The following is a 20708-nucleotide window of genomic DNA, read 5'->3' as shown; positions in this document are numbered from 1 at the left end:
GGGCTCACAATAAGGACAATTTGGTGAGAGTAAGGATGAATGCCTTTGTGAATGCCTGGTTCAGAAATAGCAGTAAAATGTTGGGTCCAGGCCAGGCTGCTCAGTCCAGTGCTGGTTCAGACCTGGGGATTATAGGGATTCCCACGCAATGCAGAGATTTGGCCCAAATACAATTCTCAGAAGAATATTATTTCCCAGTAGAAGAATAGAGAGCTACAGCCCTGATCCTACATTGTGATCTGCAAGGGCAGTTTACCAATTCTACACAAAGCACGATGCAGAATCACGGCCTAAGTGAGAGAAATAAAAGTAATCATTGCACTCAATAAGAGGCACTTAACTGATGACTAGTGGCACAGTGCCTTAACCAGCAAGGGCAGGGATGCAGAATCCTTTTTCGTTTTCCTCTGAGGGGAGATGGGAAAGAGTCTTCAGCAAAGCTGCCTTCATAATCGAAAGGATCAGTATACCCAACAATGAAAAGTACACACCAGTAAATACAAAAATGAGACATTCCAAAACTTTTGCTGGCAGCAAAGCATTTCTTAAACAGATTACCAAGAGTGGCCAACAACTGATTTATGTGCTAACAGAAAAAACTTCTTTTGGCTCATTTTTCAAAACCAACTATGGGATTTGAAATAGAAGACTTCTATTTGCAGAAAAATGCCCTCATGTTTGCAAATCCCAGAACGTTATCTTCAATTTGTGATGTAGCTGATCAGAAATGCCTCAGATTATGGACTGAATGATCTATCCTGACATGTTGGTTTAAATTGTTTTGTATTAAATGCAAAACCCTACATTAATACTGTGCAAATTTGTATTTCCAGACTTGTGTTAAGTTTCCAATAGAAACATTAACTCAAAACACGTTGGACATAATATGTTAAGTGTACAATTTAAAAATATTCTTACTAGTATTTTAAAATACTCCATACACACTGAATTAATGTTGCTCTTTGAACTTGCAAAGTTGGGAAAAGTGTATGTTCAAATTTGAAAACTTATAACTGCACCGTGTAAGTTCTTGCATTTAACTCTTCTGAAATTTTATTTTTAGATAGAAAAAAATATAGCAGTGACATTATGGAGTTTAGCTGTGCAACTGTGTTTTCCATTACTTCAAAAAAGTTTAAAGCTGTTTTACTTGATATATACACAAAATACAATTACCCAACTAAAACCTAATCAAAAACCTACACTGTGTACAAGGGAAATGAGTTTTTCCACCCAGCTTCCCCCACCCCACAAAATTTATAATGCAGCTATTCCTCAGGAGGTAACCACATACACAAAACTCAAATCATGCCAGAACACTCCAGAACAGTGTTCTAGTATTTTGGGGGGAAGCTAGAATGGCATACTGGTACTTTTGCCAGTCGTGGGCCAGGCAGCTCCTTTGCCTCACTAGCTGCAGAGCCATCAGGTAATGGTGCTGGAGCCATCAGGTAATGGTGCTGGAGCTAGGCTGGGGTGCTCAGTGGCAAGAGAGTGGAGGGCACCAGGGACACCGCAGCCAGGACAAGACAGGGGAGTGAGGGCCACTATGAGCCTGGGGCAGAGATATAGCTGGGCAGCAGGGATGCCTGGACAGCATAGTTCCCGGCAGGGAGTAGGAGCTAGGCACTGGTAGGAAGGAGGTGGGGATGGGACAGGCTCTGCAGAGAATCACCCCCAGCTCTCTGGGTCCTCACCCAGCTCCCACAATGCCCCTCGGGGCCTCCCACTGCCCTGAGTTCAGACACTTTTTTTTAAAAAGGACTCAAGCACTAGCGTATGCACACCTTCTTAAAAATCAGTTTGGACTCTCCATGCATACATAAATTCTCCTCCACTTTTGGCTGAATAGGGGATGAAAGAAGATGGAAGCCTGGAGAGTGGGGAGATTAAGTTTAAAGCTTAAGTTATTTGCCTATAGGCCCCAATCAGTAATAGGGTCCATATTTTGTCCATAGAGCGTAAGAGAGAGCCCACTCTGACTTTCAGAAGATCCTACATGTCCCAGAGGCATTTAACAAGTTGGGTCCTGAACCTCTAAGCTCTCCCACATGGGCAGCCTCCTGTACCTAAGCAGACCCCCCTGAATTCAATTGAGTTCTGTGTGGGCACAGGGGTCTGCCTTATGGAGCAGCTTGCAGGACTGGGGCCTTAACCAGAGTCTCAGTACATCCAGTAGTATCAACTCTTCTATGTCACTTCAGTTATCACTAGTTATTTCAGTTGTAATCACATGTGCCCCTGGTTCCCGTAAGCGCTGTAACCTTGCATGTTTGGGGATCCATAGTTCTGGAGGGGTGAGAAGACTGGGGACATGGCTGGGTTCATGAAGGGAGACCCTTTTTCTAAAGAAACATTCCCCTGGAAACTCAGTGGTGCCACCCCCTTTGTGCTCTCAAACCCATAAACTAAGACGTTTTCTAACTAAAAATAAAAATCATCTGGCCAGAAAGACTTTCACCCTATACAGAAAGGCAGAGTCCAGGAAAACTATGCTACCTTGAGGTCAGATTTACCTCCATCTGCTTTATAACTAAGAATTTATGTAGAAGAATTTGCAACATGCAATCATACAACATACACAAAATGATTATTATTAGACTAGTTGGTTTACCATTCCGGTGGCACCATGCTTCCATCCACTTCCCAGAATGTATTTTTGCCATTCATTTCAGTAGTATAGTCAACCCATCTATGACGACCTTAAATTTGACAAACAACACTGTATTAGCTAAAAATAATTATTCCCAAAATAAAAAATGGAAGATAATTATAGTTAAAAGTTCAATAGCGTGTTGTACAGACAGAACCCCAATTCACCAGAGGCAATATTTTATTTTTGCTCAATGGCACCATCGCTCTTTACAGAGCATGGTGTATACACGGATGAGTTCTAGATTAACACGAAGTATCATGATACATATGGACACTGCCATCGGACCTTCACACAATGACATAAGTTCATTTCTGATAGCAAAACCTACACCACACTCTCTCCTTACTCCTTCAGGTTTGCCATGCCAGGAAATAGCATAGTCCTTCTCCCTTATAAAGCCTGCGTCTGAGAGCCAAGTTTCCCAAAGAGATGCAATATCAATTCTGAAACTTGCAAGCTCGTTACTCAGCACAGCCATTTCCCTCAAATTTGAATTCAGATCAAAGTCAAATCCAGGGCTCAAAGTCAAAATATTCCGGCAAGCTATTCTGTTTATAAAAACAGCTGAGCCAGGATTTAAACAAAAAATGAGGCAGAGCTCATTTGCCTCACCTTTTTTCAGGCCACTCTCACACGAGGCAAGCAGGCCATCCCTAAATAGGGCTGCTTGGAAATCTGGGTAGCTGCTCCAGGGCCCTTATGTCTCTCTCAGATCCCTGTGACCATCTTGCCAAGACCTTCAGCACATAAACCTAAGCAAAGTTATGGAGGAGTGGAAGCCGCCATAGGACATGTCCCCTTTAGACCAGAGCCAGAAACCAAAGGTCACAGTGAGTCTGGACATTCAGTGACACAGAGGTTGTAGCTTCTGCCAGAGAGCAACCTACATAGAGCTGCTAACTGCCTATTGTTTCAGTGTGAGTGCCAGTTCTGTTTATTATTTGCTTATTTTTGCTAATAAACAGATTATTTACCATTATGGACACATGTTCTGGGATTAATATAGATGTATATTAATCTATTAAATGCTGGAGCCTCATGGTAACTCTCCCTGTGCTCACTGGGCTGCACTCAAGGCAGATAGCGCAGGGATGTGCTGAGCCCCAAATCCTGGTGAGCACAGGGAGCAGTATTGTGCAGCTCTGTGGGACCTCAGTGTCTCCACTCCCTGTAGAAAGCCCCAGCATCTGGGCTGCAGCACTACTCCCTTCTACTAACTTCATACAGGCAAGTTTGCAGGGCTGCAGCCAGCGAAGGCACACCCCAGCGCTTTCTTCCCTGGCTGCAGCTCCACAAACTGGCCATTCACTTATCTGCAACTGCTAGATAATGGCAACTCTTTGCTGGCAAATGAGGGGTTGCTAATTGTCTACACTAGAGTTTTTAACTCAAATTAACTGATGGTTTACCATGGGTGATTGACAACTTGCACTTAGAACAAGTGTTGGTAAATGTCAGGACACTTTACAAACACATTAGCTAACAAGCTAACTGGCACCAATTCAAGAACTCTACTGTAGACAAACCTACACACACTCCTGTACATCTACGATACACAAAAAGGGAACCCAACCATCATGAGACTAAGCTAGCTACTGCTTAGGGAGGCTCTCAGAGCAATGGGCTGGAATTGTGGGGAAGATGACAGACGGCATTTGCCCCCCTTCTTGTGGGCCTCCTAAAGCCAGAAAGCCATCTGAAACCCTTAGGAAGCTCATCAAAAGCCACTTCACTCCCAAAAACCTCAATGTGCAGATAAGTCCTAAAAAAAGCCTATTTTAGCTTCTTTGGGGAAGAGGATCCTACCAAGGCTGTGCATGGGAAGACAATTGGAGTGTTTGCATTCAAGGAGGCTCCAGAAACCTCCTGGGTGTTTAGGAGACTGATGCTTGCAAGAGGTGGATTTTGACCTTCCCACCCACAAACCTCCTAAGATTCACCAGGGTATTGATGTACCTTACCTAAGCAGAGCCCTAACTCCTACGCCTCTCCAAAAGGTTCCCAAAAGATAGGCTTCCTTTCTTAGGAGGGATCTGAGGAGGTGCACAGGCACCTGGGTCTCCTTCTGCAGATCTCAGAGAAATGATCAGGAAAGGAGAATGCCTCCCTAAACTTCACCTTTCCACAATCCTAAATTATGACTATTTTTAAATAAAAAATTCCCAAACCAATTTTTTTTTCTTAAAGGTTAATGAGAAGTCAAAGTTGAGAGCATATCTATCAGTATCTTAAGGATAAAAATTCTTAAGGGAATGCTGTAGTTAGTGGGAAAACACCATTAAAAAGACATGACGTTCACAATTAAGATTAAATAAGAAACCTAATCATTTTAAATCAATGGAAACTCACAGTTAAGTACTCCAATTAGCTTAAATCTGCCCATTATGATGCTGGCTTCAACTTCTTTGCGAAGTGTTTGAATTAGGGGGAGCGGTATCAAAAATACATACAAATCATGCATAAGGAAACCATGCAATGTATTTCATTTCCATTTCACCAGCAGAATCTAGATAAACTATATGAAGTTACTAGGATATTCAGTTTAGTATACTTACCAAAAAAATACTTTTTGTCTTCATAGTATTTGTTTCCATATTTGTCAACACCTACTAGGGCACCTATCTTCAAATCGTTGACCCTGTGAATTCCCAAGACACAATCACTTCAATTGGAAGAAATTACAAAACACATTATCTTTTATTAGAATACAGCAAAAATAGTTTACAATTAGGTGAATTTAGAACACGCATTTATACAGTGAAATACCTTTAAAATTAAAGGATCCCAAAGCACATCAGCAACTCAAACTGACGGTTTGCAGGATCTGGCCTGTAGTCTATTTCATGAGTAGTCTTTAACCATAGGAATAATCCCACTGACTTCCACAGGAAGAGTCACAGGTAAGGTTTTGCAGGACTTTACCATCCATTAGAGTGCAGCCAACTCTGACACAAAGCCACTGTTACACAGCAAAGAGCAATACTACACAACATTTTAGGAGGACATGAAAAATACTGTATCTACCTGAAGCTGTAAGGGTTGTAGCGGAGTTTGAATATAGTTAAGACACCAGGGTTCATTTCCCATGTCTTATGAAAAATACCACAGGATCTTTAATAGCCACAACTGGCCAAGACGTTGGTTTCATATCTCATCAAGTACAGTACATTTTACCAGTATTGTAATACTTAACTGAATGTAGGGCTTGCATACTGTTCAGATCAAAATCACAAACATGAGTTAAATAGTTTGGAACATGCCTTCAGTGATTATTTCCTCTTTACTACAGTCACTTACAGTTATGGCTGCCTGACACTTTCCATTATAAGACCCAGTTCTCAGTGGCTTACAACTTTGCCAAACTAACCCTTTGGGCTGATGTTTTCAAAGCAGGTAGTCTGCCTTACAGAATGTTTTTGAAAAATTCAGCAAAAACAGCTCAGGCATTTCTCAGAAGGATTATGGAAAAATAGGATTTTCCCAATTTCAAAAAAACCCTCAGATGTTTAATTGAGAAGCTCTATGCTTTGGAGCAGGGACTTGACATTTAGCAGGGATATGCCTTCTGCCATACTAGTGAATATTCACCCAAATTTGGTTAAGTTGTAAGCCTCCGAAAAATCTTAAGTTCACACATGTTCAGTAGAGACTTTCTAGACTTTGGCAGCTAAATTCTACAAATATTCCATTTGTTTGGAGTATGCTTCAGCCCAAGGCTGAGCAGAACTTTCCAGGTAAATGCTTCCTGCAGCCAGGAGCCATTACGGTGACAGGCACAGAAACTGAGAACAGGGAGATGCTCTCCAGGGCTGGTACCGAGGCAGCAAGGAGGAGACAACAGCCTGACTGGAATACAGAAAAAACTAGAACCAGGCCTGTGTAGGGGTATCAAGGGTGAAGGAGGTATCAAGACAACACAGGCTGGAGGGACCAGCAGCAGAAGTGTCTATGTGCGGGGGGAGGAAGGGGGTGTCCAAGTATGTCTGTAACCACTAGGGACCACTCCCCTCAGAACGTGGAACAGACCCCAAGATTAAAAATTTTTCTGCTGCCAGCAAATAGCTGTGAAATCCACTGGAAAAATGTCTGCTTCAACTTGCCCTACTGTCTTCCCCACATAGAGGAAGACAACCTGACTACTGTTATCAGTTAGTCTGGTACCTCAAGTAGCAGAAGTCTGTGCTGTAGGTCTATGTATAGTCTTTAATCACATGGCAACATACAGCGAAATGTAAAATGGTGGGGGAAAAGTTAAAGGTATGATATAAATTGCAATGGCAAGTAGCTGGCTTCCAAGTGATTTATATTCTATAGTTAAATGATATGACCTGGTTTTAGGAAAGTGCATCTACTTTTAATTAAAAAGAAAAGGAGTACTAGTGGCACCTTAGAGACTAACGAATTTATTTGAGCATAAGCCTTCGTGAGCTACAGCTCACTTCATCGGATGCATCCAATGAAGTCAGCTGTAGCTCATGAAAGCTTATGCTCAAATAAATTCGTTAGTCTCTAAGGTGCCACTAGTACTCCTTTTCTTTTTTCGAATACAGACTAACACGGCTGCTACTCTGAAACCTACTTTTAATTGTTTATTTAGTTATGTGTTAAAACAGAGATAATTTTGTATCATGTTAAGAATGACTAGCAGCAAACTAACTTGATGTGTTCCATCATGGAAACAGTGAGTTCTAGTGCACCAAGCATAAACCTGGGAGCCAAAAATCCTAAACTCTAGTCCCATCTCTGTCACTGTCCTGCCTTGAAAACAGTCTTAGCCTCTATGGAACCATTCACAGTAGGAAAATGCACTGTTGCTGACAATGACTGTCAGAATTAGGTACACCCAACTGCTGTTAAATGGTTTAATTATTGGGTTTTGTCCCATCTTCACATTTACAGTATTGTTCCAGAACATGTGAAAACATGGTGACTATCACCTTTTCCATAACTTTGTTGAAAAACTTCACACCTTTAACACAAGAAAATCTTCAGAACAGGTTCACTAGAATTTTTTTTTCCATACACATAAGAATGAATTGATTTATGTGGAATTACATCTGGGATTAGTCTGGGCTACAATTACTAACTTTTGTTGTAATTGCCACAAGCCTATTCAGCCTTCTCTTCAACTGAGAGGGCAGAATTGGGTCCTTAAAAACTTTAAACCCAGGTTAAAGGGACAATTTCATTTTTGTGTCTAAAAGTTTCTTGCCCATTCCAAGATGGCAATAGTTACTATCTGACATACTTGGAAGTCTGTGTTGTCCAGGAAGTGAGAAAACTTGTATGGCAGAGTCAGTGAAAAAGGGATCCCAAAGGTTTAATACAATTCATTACTAGGACTGCCAGGAGTTGCCATTAGGGAGATCCACTGTTAGAGTTTCAATTTAATCTTGTGACATTTCAAGGGACCTAATTTTCATTTTAAGATTTTTAGAGTATCTATTTATATAGATGCAATGTTTTGATTTATACGAAACTTTGTTCTCAATGAGTTGTGGAATGCAGTCATTTTGCTTTGTGTTGTAGTTGCTGACACTGAAGGACTATGGAAGGATTGATATAGTAGGTTAAAAAATTAACCAGATTAAATTAGCAAATTCAAAGAAACTGTGTTGAGCTTAGTACAGTGCTATCTGAGAGTTTATTCACAAACAAAGCTTTCTGTTATAGCTGTTTTAGGTGATGCTTGTAAATAAAAGGAAATAAAATTTCAGACTGAAGTGTGCTTTTAAACGGACGGTATCACTTTAAGGAACTTCCTGCATTTTATTTAGCAGAACAGTGAGATTCGGGAGTCTGGTAAGAATTTTTTTTTTTTTTTAAATCAGCAGGTAGATTATAGAAATATACAACTAAACTGCTGAGTGGAAAGGAGTAATTTTGGGTTAAAAATAGTAAACTCATTTTATTACATGTAATATCATCAAAAACTTAAAATTGCAGTGAGACAATATCTAAAATGGCATTTAGAGTTCAACAGATCAGGCATAGCCAGAAGGAACAAACTCCATGTTTAATAGATGTATACCATGATGTGTTTTCCCACGTGCAGTGATGACGTACCATTCCCCATAAACTGAACATTTTTAGTTTCCCCTTTTCTTTGAATGCTGCTAAAAAGAATCACACAAGAAAGCGTTTATGTTTATAGGCTATAAAGCACCACACGCTAATGAGGCATCACCAAGAATCAGACACACGGGATATATGCTGAAGCAGCTTCATTCTTTTAACTGGTATTGAATTGCCTCAAAAATCTTTAGAAATATTTCACCTGACAAAGTTCAGTCTTTTGTTCATAGAAGAGAAAAATTTCATGATACAATTTTTGTTTCCAATATTCTAGATTTACACCTTTGATTTAGCTATCTAATATTTGGACCAGATGGATAAAAATATGCTGTAAGAATGTCAGAAATAGGCAAATGGATTTTTCTATAGCACAGGGTCTATGTCGAAACAATGTCCAACAGTTGGGGGTTGTTTGCTAAACTCAGTGTTAGGAAACATTTAATTGCATAAAACTATGTCTGTTCAAAGTACGCCACCTTCTATATTCTCCAGAAAGCTTTACAAGACAACTGAACCAAATTTACCAGACTAAAATACCTATTTAAATGCCTGCCTCTATCACAGACGTGGGCAAACTACGGCCCGCAGGCCACATCCGGCCCGCGGGACCCTCCTGCCTGGACCCTGAGCTCCTGGCCCAGGAGGCTAGCCCCCGGCCCCTCCCTCTGCAGCATCAGCTCACTGCGCCGCTGGCGCAATGCTCTTGGCGGCGGGGCTGTGAGCTCCTGGGGCAGCGCAGCTGCAGAGCCAAGCCTGACCTGGTGCTCTGTGCTGTGCAGCACGACTGCCAGCCACTGGTGCTCCAGGCAGTGCGGTAAGGGGGAAGGGGGGGTTGGATAGAGGGTAGGGGAGTTTGGGGGGGGTGGTCAGAGGGCAGTGAACAGGGGGACTGAATGGGGGCAGGAGTCCCAGGGGGGCAGTCAGGGGACAGGGAGCAGGAGGGGTGGATGGAGCAGGAGTCCCAGGGGGGCAGTCAGGGGGCGAGGGATGGGCCATGCCTGGCTGTTTGAGGAGAGACAACCTCCCCTAACCAGCCCTCCATACAATTTCAGAAACCCAATGCGGCCCTCAGGCCAAAAAGTTTCCCCGCCCCTGCTCTATCAATTAATACTTTAAATTTAAGGTTATGCTTCTATGAAGAGCCCAGGATTAGGATGAAAAAAATAGCTTTTTTAATACACACACAAAATAGGAAAATGTATCTGTGCTTACATGAAAGATTCCTTTCTTGAAGTAATAATATCCACAAATCTGTTACAATCAGTTCTTCAGCCTGTTTGCAGCTTGGTGGCAGAAGACGACCTGTCAGTTATTAGCAAGGGGAATGCCCTGCCTCTGAAGCTTCCTCCAGTTGAGATAATTTTCACAATCAGAATAATTCAAATCTACTTTCCCCCAATTAAAAATTGTGTTAAATATACTTTGAGGGGGGGAAAAATTTCTTCTACTTCAGGGGATGGTAAATTCCACCTGTCAACAAACCCAGGTCTTTGGATGTCAATTTCCATCTCTGTTCTGATGATCCATTTTGTCTGCAAGTTGGCTTGATCTGTGGATCTTATTACTCAAAGAAAGGAAATTTTAAGGTAAGCACGGATTAAAGTTTCCTATTTTTTATGCTAAGGTCCACAGATCAATTTCAATAGCATTTTTATAGCAACGTGTCTCCAAGGGTACAAAGGCACCTTAAAATGTGGATATCCAAAATTATGTATAAATATATTTATCTTCTCCTCATTACTAAGGTGTAATAACTACCTGAATTAAAAATACAATATTGGGTCTCATCAGAAAAAGCTTCCAACTTCAAATTAAAAAACCAACAACAACGTGTCTGACTGGAGATAGTAGCCATTAGAAGGCCTACTCTAATGGATAGGAAGTGTACCACCACCTCATGCAAAGGTTCCTTCTGGGTAGTGCTGCAAGAAGAAGAAGGAGGTTCTAAAGTCATGCTCTATGATTTAGTGGGGTTTTAGTAAGGTTGATGACTTGAAGTATTCAATGCTGGGATTTGTATAAAATCTTTTTCTTTAACATGCTGAGAACATTATACTACAGAGATTTGACCTGTTTGGGTATTCTTACACACCAACAATAAAGCCCTCCCAGGGGCATCAAAACTATTATTTTACTAGTTATATATGGTAAGTAACTATGGACTTTGCACCAGCCAGTAGACTAAGTTATTTGTTGACTTTTCTTTTAGGTTATGTAAGAATAACTTCCTCCAAGTAGAAAAGGAGTACTTGTGGCACCTTAGAGACTAACCAATTTATTTGAGCATCCGATGAAGTGAGCTGTAGCTCACGAAAGCTCATGCTCAAATAAATTGGTTAGTCTCTAAGGTGCCACAAGTACTCCTTTTCTTTTTGCGAATACAGACTAACACGGCTGTGACTCTGAATCTTCCTCCAAGTATACATTTTAAACTTGTTGGAGGACTAATCTTGCAATAGCAGACCTCCCCTGTGACACAGAGGCATCCAAAGATCGAATGGCGGGTTAATCAGGCCTGAGACCAGAGCCAGAGAGGCATAAATTCAATTTCTGCTTTCTTCTCATATTTTTTTCTTGTCCTGAGAGCTGCCATTCACCACCTCATATCCTATGTCCTGACACAGAGAAGCCATTAGGCGTGTTATTTACTGGTTTCCAGAGACAACTTCTGCCTGAAAGAATCTATCCGCAGGTTTGTTTATTAAACAATATTTTACTATTTGATTCTCTGACTTGATTAGGACTGCTAACCTTCCTCCCTGAAGGAGGAAGGCTTCTCTTTGTGGTGGTGTGCGTATGCACATCTAGAGGAATCAGCACGTCTATGGCCTAGTCTTTTCTGCACTTATCTGCCCTGCTGCAAACAGTGAAGGAGAGCAGGGGAAACAGCACAGATTTTATTTTGCTTTTGGAAATTTGTCCCCCTAATCATGCTTCAGAGGGGGAGCAAAATTGGACTCTGAGATTAGAAATATTTTCAGAATGGTGGTTAGCGATCCCATCCTCAAAGAGGCTGGGCTTATTAGTCTCCCCACTTGGCTCTCCCTGGCCTGGGGCTCCAGAATGGGCTCCCTAGAAGGTCTACGCCTCTCTATTGCATAGAGAATTCACATAGGCCAGATAGGTCTGTTTCTCCTGGCGGTCTTAGCTTGGAATATGAGTAGAGATCCGTGTGCAGAAAGGCAGACCCTTGTAGTGGTAGGAGCAGGAGGGACCTAGGCCCAAAGACATCATTCTGCACTTTCTGGCATTGTCAGCATCTATGCTGTGTCCAGTGGTCTCCATCCATGGCTCACAAGGAATTGGAGGGGGAAAACAAAGGAGGTTGCTAAGCTCCACAGTCTTAGGCGGGGACTACCAGGATTCAGGCACGATCTTCCATCTGGTGTGCTGACCTTCTAGCTTCACTCCCCTCACAAAAAGCCCTGCAGCAGGGAGTCCTGCTTGAGCCAGCTGCAGCTATGAAAGCAGAAAAACTGGAGGGAACTTCAGGGAGTGGGGCAGTCCTCTCCTGCCAGTAACGGACAGGTCTAGTTCTGCCCCAAGCTGCAGGCAGGCTGAACTACCAGTTGTAATAGGTTTCAGAGTAGCAGCCGTGTTAGTCTGTATCCGCAAAAAGAAAAGGAGTGCTTGTAGCACCTTAGAGACTAAGGAATTTATTTGAGCATAAGCTTTCGTGATGCATCTGATGAAGTGAGCTGTAGCTCACAAAAGCTTATGCTCAAATAAATTTGTTAGTCTCTAAGGTGCCACAAGTACTCCTTTTCTTTCTGTTGTAATAGAGCTGTGAACCTCAACGTGAAAAATGAGAAGGACAGAGCAGTCATACAGAGTGAGTTGGATCTCTTGTTAAGCTGGACCCATTTAAACAAAATGCATTTTAATGGAGCCAAATGCCAGGACATACACCTACGATCAAAGAATGCAGGCCACACAGACAGAATGAAGGACTACATCCTGGAAAGCAGCAACTCTGAAAAGGATTAAAAGGTCATAGTGGATAAGCAATTCAACAGGATGTATAAATGGGAGTAGGGTGGTGATTTTTCCTCTGTATATGGCACTGGTGATATCGATTACTAGAATACTGTGTACAATTCTGGTGTTCACATTTTTAAAAAATTGCTGAAACATTTGAGAGGGTGCAGTGTAGAGCCAGAAAAGTGATTCAAGGGCTAGAAAAAATGCCTTAAAATGAGAGACTTAAAAAGCTCTGTCACAGCCCCCAGGTTTCCTACAGCCTGGGCTCAGATAACAGATTACTTCAAGGAACGTTGAGAAAGAACGTCCAAGTAATCGCCTCTGAGATCCTTCCTGTCCCACTAGTGAAGGAAGAGAAAAGATTCAGAAAGTGATGTACTGGCTAGGTAAGTGGTGTAAGGTGGAGTTTTTGGTTTTGTGGAACATTCATCTGCCTTCTATGAGGAGAGAGGTCTGTATCATTTTGGACAGCCTCCATCTCAGTAGAAGGGGAACCAACCTCCTTGGGAACAGGCTGGCTAGAGTAGTCAGAAGGGGGTTAAACTAATAACAAAAGGGAAGGGTAAAAAGAGGGAAGATATGAGCACTCAGCACAAAATCGAGATGTTGAAAACAAATTGAATCAAGATGCTCAAGAACATGTAAAGAAGAAATTCTTTAATTACCTATACACCGATACTAGGAGCCTGGGTAACAAACAAAAGGAATTGCAATTGCTCATTTATGAAAATAAATTTGATGTAGTTGGTGTTACTGAAACGTGGTGGGATGATCTGCATGACTGGAATGTTAAAATCAATTGTTATAACCTATTTAGGAAGGCTCAAGTGAGCAAAATGGGCCAGGGAGGGGGACTCTGTCAAAAATGGCGTTATCTGTTTCTGAGTCACTGATAACTCGGAAGAAAATTATCATGTATGCTTATGGATCAATGTCCTAACTGATAAAGCAAAAGTTGGGGTACTAGTTGCTGTCTATAATGTGCAGAGGGGGGAAAAAAAACATGTGACCATGGAGGACTTCAGTTTGAGTGATATATGCTGGTAGTCTCATGCTGCCAATACTAAAACATCCTTGAAATTTCTAAACATTATGGAGGACAATTTCCTAATTTAAAAAGTGTTGCAGCCAACATGTGGGAATTCTTTATTATATCTTGTCTTAACAGACAAAGAGGAACTGTTCACAGAACTAAAAATTAATGGTGGTTAGGTACCAGTGATCATGACTTGATCACATTTATAATGTGCAAGCAGAATCAAGTCCAGATCTGCAATATATATACTTGGTGCTTTAACAGGGCTAATTTCACAAAGCTGAAAACAATTATGAGCCAAATGGCAAATTTTTATAGATACATAAATAACAAAATGAATATAAGTCAGAAGTTAGGAACCGTAGAAAACTGATAAGGGAAGCAATGAGGCACAAGGAGAAATCTATGGCCAACAGCATTAAGGACAATAAAAAGGAGGTTTTTTAAAGTATATTAGGAACAAAAAGTCCTGACAATGGTATTTGTACATTGCTAGATAAAAATGGTAGAATTATCAATAATACTTCAGAATAGGCAGAAGTGTTCAATAAATATTTCTGTTCTGTATTGGGGGAAAAACAGAGGATAAGGTCTCATTATATGATGATGATAACACTTTTCATTCCACTAGTATTTCTGGAAGATGTTAAACAGAAGCTTCTGAAGTTGTGCATTTTTAAATCAGCGGGTCCAGATAAATTGCATCCAAGAGCTAGCTCAGGAGCTCGCTGGACAGTTCATGTTGATTTTCAGTAAGTCATGGAACACTGGGGAAGTTCCAAAAGACTGGAAGAAAGCTAATGTTGTGCCAATTTTTTAAAATGGTAAATGGGATGACCTACGTAATTCTAGGCCTGTCAGTCTGACATTGATCCTGGGCAAGATAATGGAGTGGCTCATATGGGACTCAATTACTAAAGAATTAAAGGAAGGTAATGAAATTAATACAAATCAACATGGGTTTATGGAAAATAAATCCTGTCAAACTAATTGATTTTTTTAAAATGAGATAACAAGTTTGGTAGAAGAAGAGGTAATAGTGTTGACATAATATACTTTGACTTGGTACCGCCCAACATTTTGATTACAAAACTAGAATGATATAAAATTAATCCATTTAATGTGCAGCATGATAAAAACTGGCTAACTGATAGGTCTCAGAATGTGATTACAAATGGGGAATCATCATCAACCAGATGTATTTCCAGTGGGTCTGGGAGGGATCGGTCCTTGGTCCTACACTATTTTAAAATAACATGGGAAGAAAAAGTCACCACTGATAAAGTTTGCAGAAAACACAAAAATTGGGGGAGTGGTAAATAATGAAGAGGACAACTCACTGATTCACAGCAATCTGGATTACTTGGTAAACTGGGTGTAGGGAAACAATGTGTGTTTTAATACAGCTAAATATAAATGTATACATCTAGGAACAAAGAATGTAGGCCATACTTATATGATGGGGGACTCTAAGCTGAGAAGCAAGGCTCTGAAAGAGAATTGGAGGTCGTGGTGGACAATAAACTGAACTGAGCTCCCAGTGTGATGTTGTGGCCAAAAGAGCTAAGGTGCTCCTGGGATGCATAAACAGGAAAATCTTGAGTAAGAGCAGAGAGGTTATTTTACCTCTATATTTGGCACTGGTACAAATGCTGCCGGGATACTGTGTCCAGTTCTGGTGCCCAGAATTCTAGAAGGATGTTGATAAATTGGAGAGGGTTCAGAGAAGTATACAAGAATGATTAAAGGGTTAGAAAACATGATTTATGGTGATAAACTCAAAGAGCTCAATCTATTAAGCTTAACAAAGAAGGTTAAGGGATAACTTGATTACCGTCTATCAGTATCTACATGGGGAACAAATATTTAATAATGGAGTTTTCAACCTAGCAGAGAAAGGTGTAACATGATCCAGTGGCTGGAAGTTGAAGCTAGAAAAAATTTAGATTGGAAATAGGATGTAAATGTTTAGCAGGGAGAGTAATTAATCATTGGAACAATTTACCAAGGGTCATGATGGACTCTCTATCATGACAATTTTTAAATCAAGATTGAATGTTTTTCTAAAAGATCTGCTCTAGGAATTATTTTGTGGAAGTTCTATGGCCTGTGTTACACAGGAGGTCAGACTACATCATCATAATGGTCTCTTCTGGCCTTGGAATCTATAACTGCTGCCATCACCAGCCTTTGCACTTGGAAGGCTCCCTCGCTCTGCTTCCTTACTGCAAGGACTCTGTCCCTAGGTGCTCTTTGAAGGCCACTGCAGGAAAAACCAGTCACTACAGCTCCACTCCAAACTTGGTTAGCAAACTCTTACTTTGTTACTTCTAATTAAACTCACGAAGGAACTCATTTGCTGTTCATCTAGAGGTTCCCTTTTTACTCTCTCAAGCACAGGAAAGTCTTACTACAGATCCGAGTTCAGATTTCTTTCTCAGAAACTGCTGGAACCTACGTCCTCTGAATTTGGTCTCAATCCCACCTTCCTGATAGCCTGGACGCCTACAGTCCCTGATGGACTACTGTCTGGTATCCTGAGAATCCATTCCTGGCACCTTCAGCTAGGTCCCAGAAAATCACTCTTTTAGCTGGCAAGCCCCAACTCTCCTTCTACTGGATGGCTCCTGGTATCCAAACGGATCTTTACAGGGAGTCCTCAGATGTTAAGACCCCATCTCATGTCCAACCACAGGTTTTACTTTGCACAACCCCACATGTAAAATAACATTAATTCACCACATTCTCCACAAGCTCAATCTACTTAGTTTACCAAGAAGATGATCGAGGGGTTACTTAATTATGGAGTACAGTTACCTTCACCGTACTAAAGACCTCTCTAATCTAGCAGAGTAAGGCACAGCAAGAACTGATGGCTGGAAGCTGAAGCCAGACAAATTCAAATTATAAGTAAGGCACAAATTTTTAACAGTGAGGTTGATTAATCATTGGCTCAAACTACTGAAGGAAGTGGTGGATTCTCTATCTCCTGACGTTTGCCTGGATGCCTTTCTGAAAGATACACTTTAGTCAAACACAAACTATTGGGCTCAATAGAGGAGTAACTGGATGAAATTCTATCACCAGTGTTACAAAGAAGGAAACACTAGATGATTTAAAGGTCCCTTCTGGTCATAAAAATCTATGAATAATATGAAACCCAGCAAAGATACAATGTTGGAAATGAAAGAAAACAGTTACAAGTTTCCTCATCCTGTATCAGGAAAACACTGTATGCTCTCCGCTAATTTTAGTCCATTTATATGATCCAATCCAGGTCCTTATTAGTATACTGATAGTACCCAGCATGTGTTATTTTCAATAATGAAAAATATTATAGGAAAACTACAGTTTGAAATACATTTTGTCAATAAGAATGGATTCTGAAACTGATCCTATTAAAAAGATTAACATACAAATACTAATAAAGAATATAGTGCCTTTCAGATGAAGTTCTCAAAGCCCTTCATGAACATTCAAACAAGATTCATAATACTTTGAAACAAGCATGATTATTTTACTCTGAAGATAATTACCTCTGTCACTGCACGGAAAATCTATTTTAGGTAACATGGAGCTTAGAAGTAATTTTCCAATACTTTTCACCTTTAGCTCAAAAAGACTATCTCCACAACTTCCCTGTTCACTGAATATACTGCGTTCATGGAGACAACACTGTAGAAGTGGAGGGCACAGCCAGGCATCATTGCAACCTTTGTAGAGCAACAGCCTGCAAGTATGGGGTACCCCTTCTAATTGACTTAGTTCCTCTCCACCTCCAGAATCCGTATTTAAAGATTGTTTCCAGAAAGAGGAAGGGAGGAGGAGCATCACAGTAGCTCAGTGAGGGCGAATCATCCAATTTTCTCGTTCATGGCATTGCCTCCACAGAGCCCTGCTATAGATCACCAGCTAATAGTGACCATCTGTCAGGACCCCAGCTACAGGGCACGGGTCAAGGCTGGGGCCTGGGATAGAGGGGACATGGTCCAAATTCAGTCTAGAGGATCAAGGCAAAAAACAACAAGCTGTTCCAGTGTCACACCATAGGATCAGGTTGGAGTTGAGGTCAATGAGCTGCACTGGTCGGAGCCAAGTGAGTCAGCTGAAATAGGGTTAATGGAATAGAGTCAGGGCAAGGAGTCAGGAGCAGAGCAGGGGACCAGGAATCAAAAGCAGGACCAGGTTTCAGGATCGGGGCTGGGGCCAAAAACCAGGACTAAGGCAAGGTATCAGGAATGCACAGCAGGGTCCATTTGCAGAAGCAAAACATGGATCTGCCTAGTTGAACAGATAGCCTGCAGGTGTTTCCTCAAGACCTTGAATAGCACGCCTGAGCCAATCAGGGAACATCTGTGGGCATGACATCTAGTGGAGCTTGATCCCACAAGCCTCACAGCCCATTGACTGGATGCAGCTGTCACTCAGGGACCAACAGTCCCAAGTTCTAGCCCCACAGATCCTCACACCTTCTCTGATGACCCGTACTAGTTCAACAGCAATTACTGTGCTCTTGGTGCAATATCAAGAAAATAATGATCCATGAAGATAGGAACCAAATCCCACATAGGAGGCCAACAGATTTTAGATAAAGGGACATTTCAGATGCATGCCATTGACTGTCATTCCCCTAGCTGAAGGAGTCCTAAGATATTCAGGCACAAAAACACCAAATAGGTACTCAGCAGCGAATGCATCATTTCTCCACTTCATCTTTGAGCTGCAATGGCTGGACACATAGACGTCTCCAAAAGCCACAAATCATTTCTGGCCTTTCTAAACAGCTTAGTCCTGTCTTAATAGTAGCTAAAAACACCCAGGATGTTTAAGGCTCTGGGGCTTTTGAAGGAAGACAGTGATAACCTTTAAGAAAAATACAATTCAAGTCAGAAAGCTGGAGGCCTGAACATTATAGAATATTGTATAAGGTAGGTTGGCTGTCAGAACCCTTTCTCTGATCATGTTGGCTGTGGTAATGGCTACCAGAAATGAGTAGTGTTAAGAGGTGCTACAGAAAGCAAGACCCCAAGGGCTAATAGGAACTTCCTATTAGTTTTGTTACCAAATTCAAGTTGTGAAAATCAGTAGGCTCCCACTTGGGAATGTCTGTTAGGCCTTTTAAAAATTGTTTCAAAGTATTTTATAGCCTAGGTCTGTGAAATGTTGGGTTCAAGGGAATCGTGCACACTTGCTATCTATCAACTACTGTTTAAAAGGTGCTGTGGCCATGTGACAACTCTTACAGCAGTGCGCTCTATGAAGTCACATGAAGAAATAAAATGTTCTCGGTTATGCCCAACAGAAAACAATTGACTCTAATGGACCCTATCTTGAAGCTTACAAGAGTATGCCTTGAGTGCCCTGTTTTCCTGCCTAGAGGACCTACTGAGGTCCCTTCCAGTCCTACACTTCTATGGCTATGTCCACACTGGCGCTTATGTCGGTATAGCATTTGTCACTCGGGGGGGGGGGGGGGGATGATTTATAATCATCCCCCTGGGCAACATAAGTTATGATGACATAAGCTGTTGCTTAGACATAGCCAAAGAAGTGTAGGACTGGAAGGGACCTCAGTAGTCACCTAGGCACGAAAATAGGGCACTCAAGGCAGGAAGCACCACAAAGCAGCACCAACACAGACCTCGCTTACCCTCCCTCACCAGGATAGTTCATTTACCAGTCCAAAGGAGTTACTCGCCCAGGCTAAGGGAGGGGGAAGAAGGTACCTCAAGGCTGCTCGATAACAAGCCCCCAAACGCCACTCCACGGGGCTCCCTGGGGGCGGGGAGCGCCTGAAGCCAAAGCGAGTAACCCCCCCGCCCCCAGCACAGCAGGCACCTCCCCAGACAGACGAGCCCCCGCCGCGGCCCGGGGACGCTCCAGTCCCCCCGAAGGGCTGGGACAGCCCCGCTCCCCGGGCACCAGAGGTCGAGGGCTCCCCGCCCCAAGGTCACTCCCGTTCCCAGGGGTGTCACTAGCCGGCCCCAGACACGGGGGGGGGGGGGCGGAAGGAAGGGGCGCTTCGTACCTGAGCAGCTGCCAGAGGGCGCCACGGAGGCCGCCATGACCCCCGAGCTGCTGCAGCGCCCGCCTCAGCACCCGCACGTACTCCGCCATCTTGGCGGCCGCCCCTGGGCCTGGGCGCAGCCGCGACCGACAGTTCCGGGCGACCTGGTTTCCGGCAGGGAGAGGCAGCGCCGCCTGCCGCCCCCCTCAGGTCCTATGTAGCCGGGCCGGCGGCTGAGGGGAGCGCGCCCCCCTGACCCCGCCCGGCGGGACTGGGGCCGGGGCTACCCTGGCGGCGACTCAGGCGCGCTGCCCGTTAACTAGCGGTCCGGCGCCGGCAGCGCTCTTGGGCAGCCAGTCCGGTGCCACGGGCTTACGTCCTCCCGTCCGTCAGCGCTGGCCGATCGGGGAGCCCGCTGCGGGGAAGTGTAGAGGCCTCTCGCTGCTCACGTTAGTGTTTGTATCAGGCCCTAGCTTCATCTCCGCGCTCAGGCCGTGCTTTATCCATCCGCAGCCAGCCCGCTGTGGGGCTGCGTTTGCCCCGGGCTTCCAGGTCTGCCGTCACCGAAACCCCGCCCGGAGCTTTTTCCACTTTGCAGCCCCTAGGATTGATAACAAGAACAGGAGGACTTGTGGCACCTTAGAGACCGACCAATGTATTTGAGCGTAAGCTTTCGTGAGCTACAGCTCACTTCCTCGGATGCATGCAGTGAGCTGTAGCTCACGAAAGCTTATGCTCAAATAAATTGGTTAGTCTCTAAGGTGCCACACGTCCTCCTGTTCTTTTTGCGGATACAGACTGACACGGCTGCTACTCTGAAACCTATGATTTATAACCGCACTGTGCGAACTCTAGGGACCAATTTCAGGTGCTTACCCCACCTGCACGTCCCCTGCTTTTGTTTAGACAACAGAATAAGATACTTTAAGCAGAGGGCGTAGAAGAGCACTGCC

At 42.9% G+C, this 20708-nt stretch overlaps 1 protein-coding gene across 1 annotated transcript in view; it reads right to left on the bottom strand.

Annotated features, from left to right (window-relative positions):
• Nucleotides 1-20283, bottom strand: part of NDUFA12 (NADH:ubiquinone oxidoreductase subunit A12) — a 35900-nt gene extending 15617 nt beyond the window's left edge. Inside the window, exons 1-3 of the mRNA XM_074941897.1 lie at nt 19777-20283; nt 5212-5294; nt 2615-2702 (exon numbers count right to left, since the gene is read on the bottom strand). Of these exons, the coding sequence (XP_074797998.1) occupies nt 2615-2702; nt 5212-5294; nt 19777-19865 (260 nt within the window). The 5' untranslated portion in view covers nt 19866-20283. The remainder of the gene's footprint in view (nt 1-2614; nt 2703-5211; nt 5295-19776) is intronic.
• Nucleotides 20284-20708: the final 425 nt, after the last annotated feature.

The sequence above is a fragment of the Natator depressus genome, chromosome 1 (assembly GCF_965152275.1).
Source record: "Natator depressus isolate rNatDep1 chromosome 1, rNatDep2.hap1, whole genome shotgun sequence".
In the NCBI taxonomy this organism is placed as follows: Eukaryota; Metazoa; Chordata; order Testudines; family Cheloniidae; genus Natator; species Natator depressus.
Note: the sequence above shows the minus strand (reverse complement) of the source record. Positions and strands in the feature narration are given on the sequence as shown.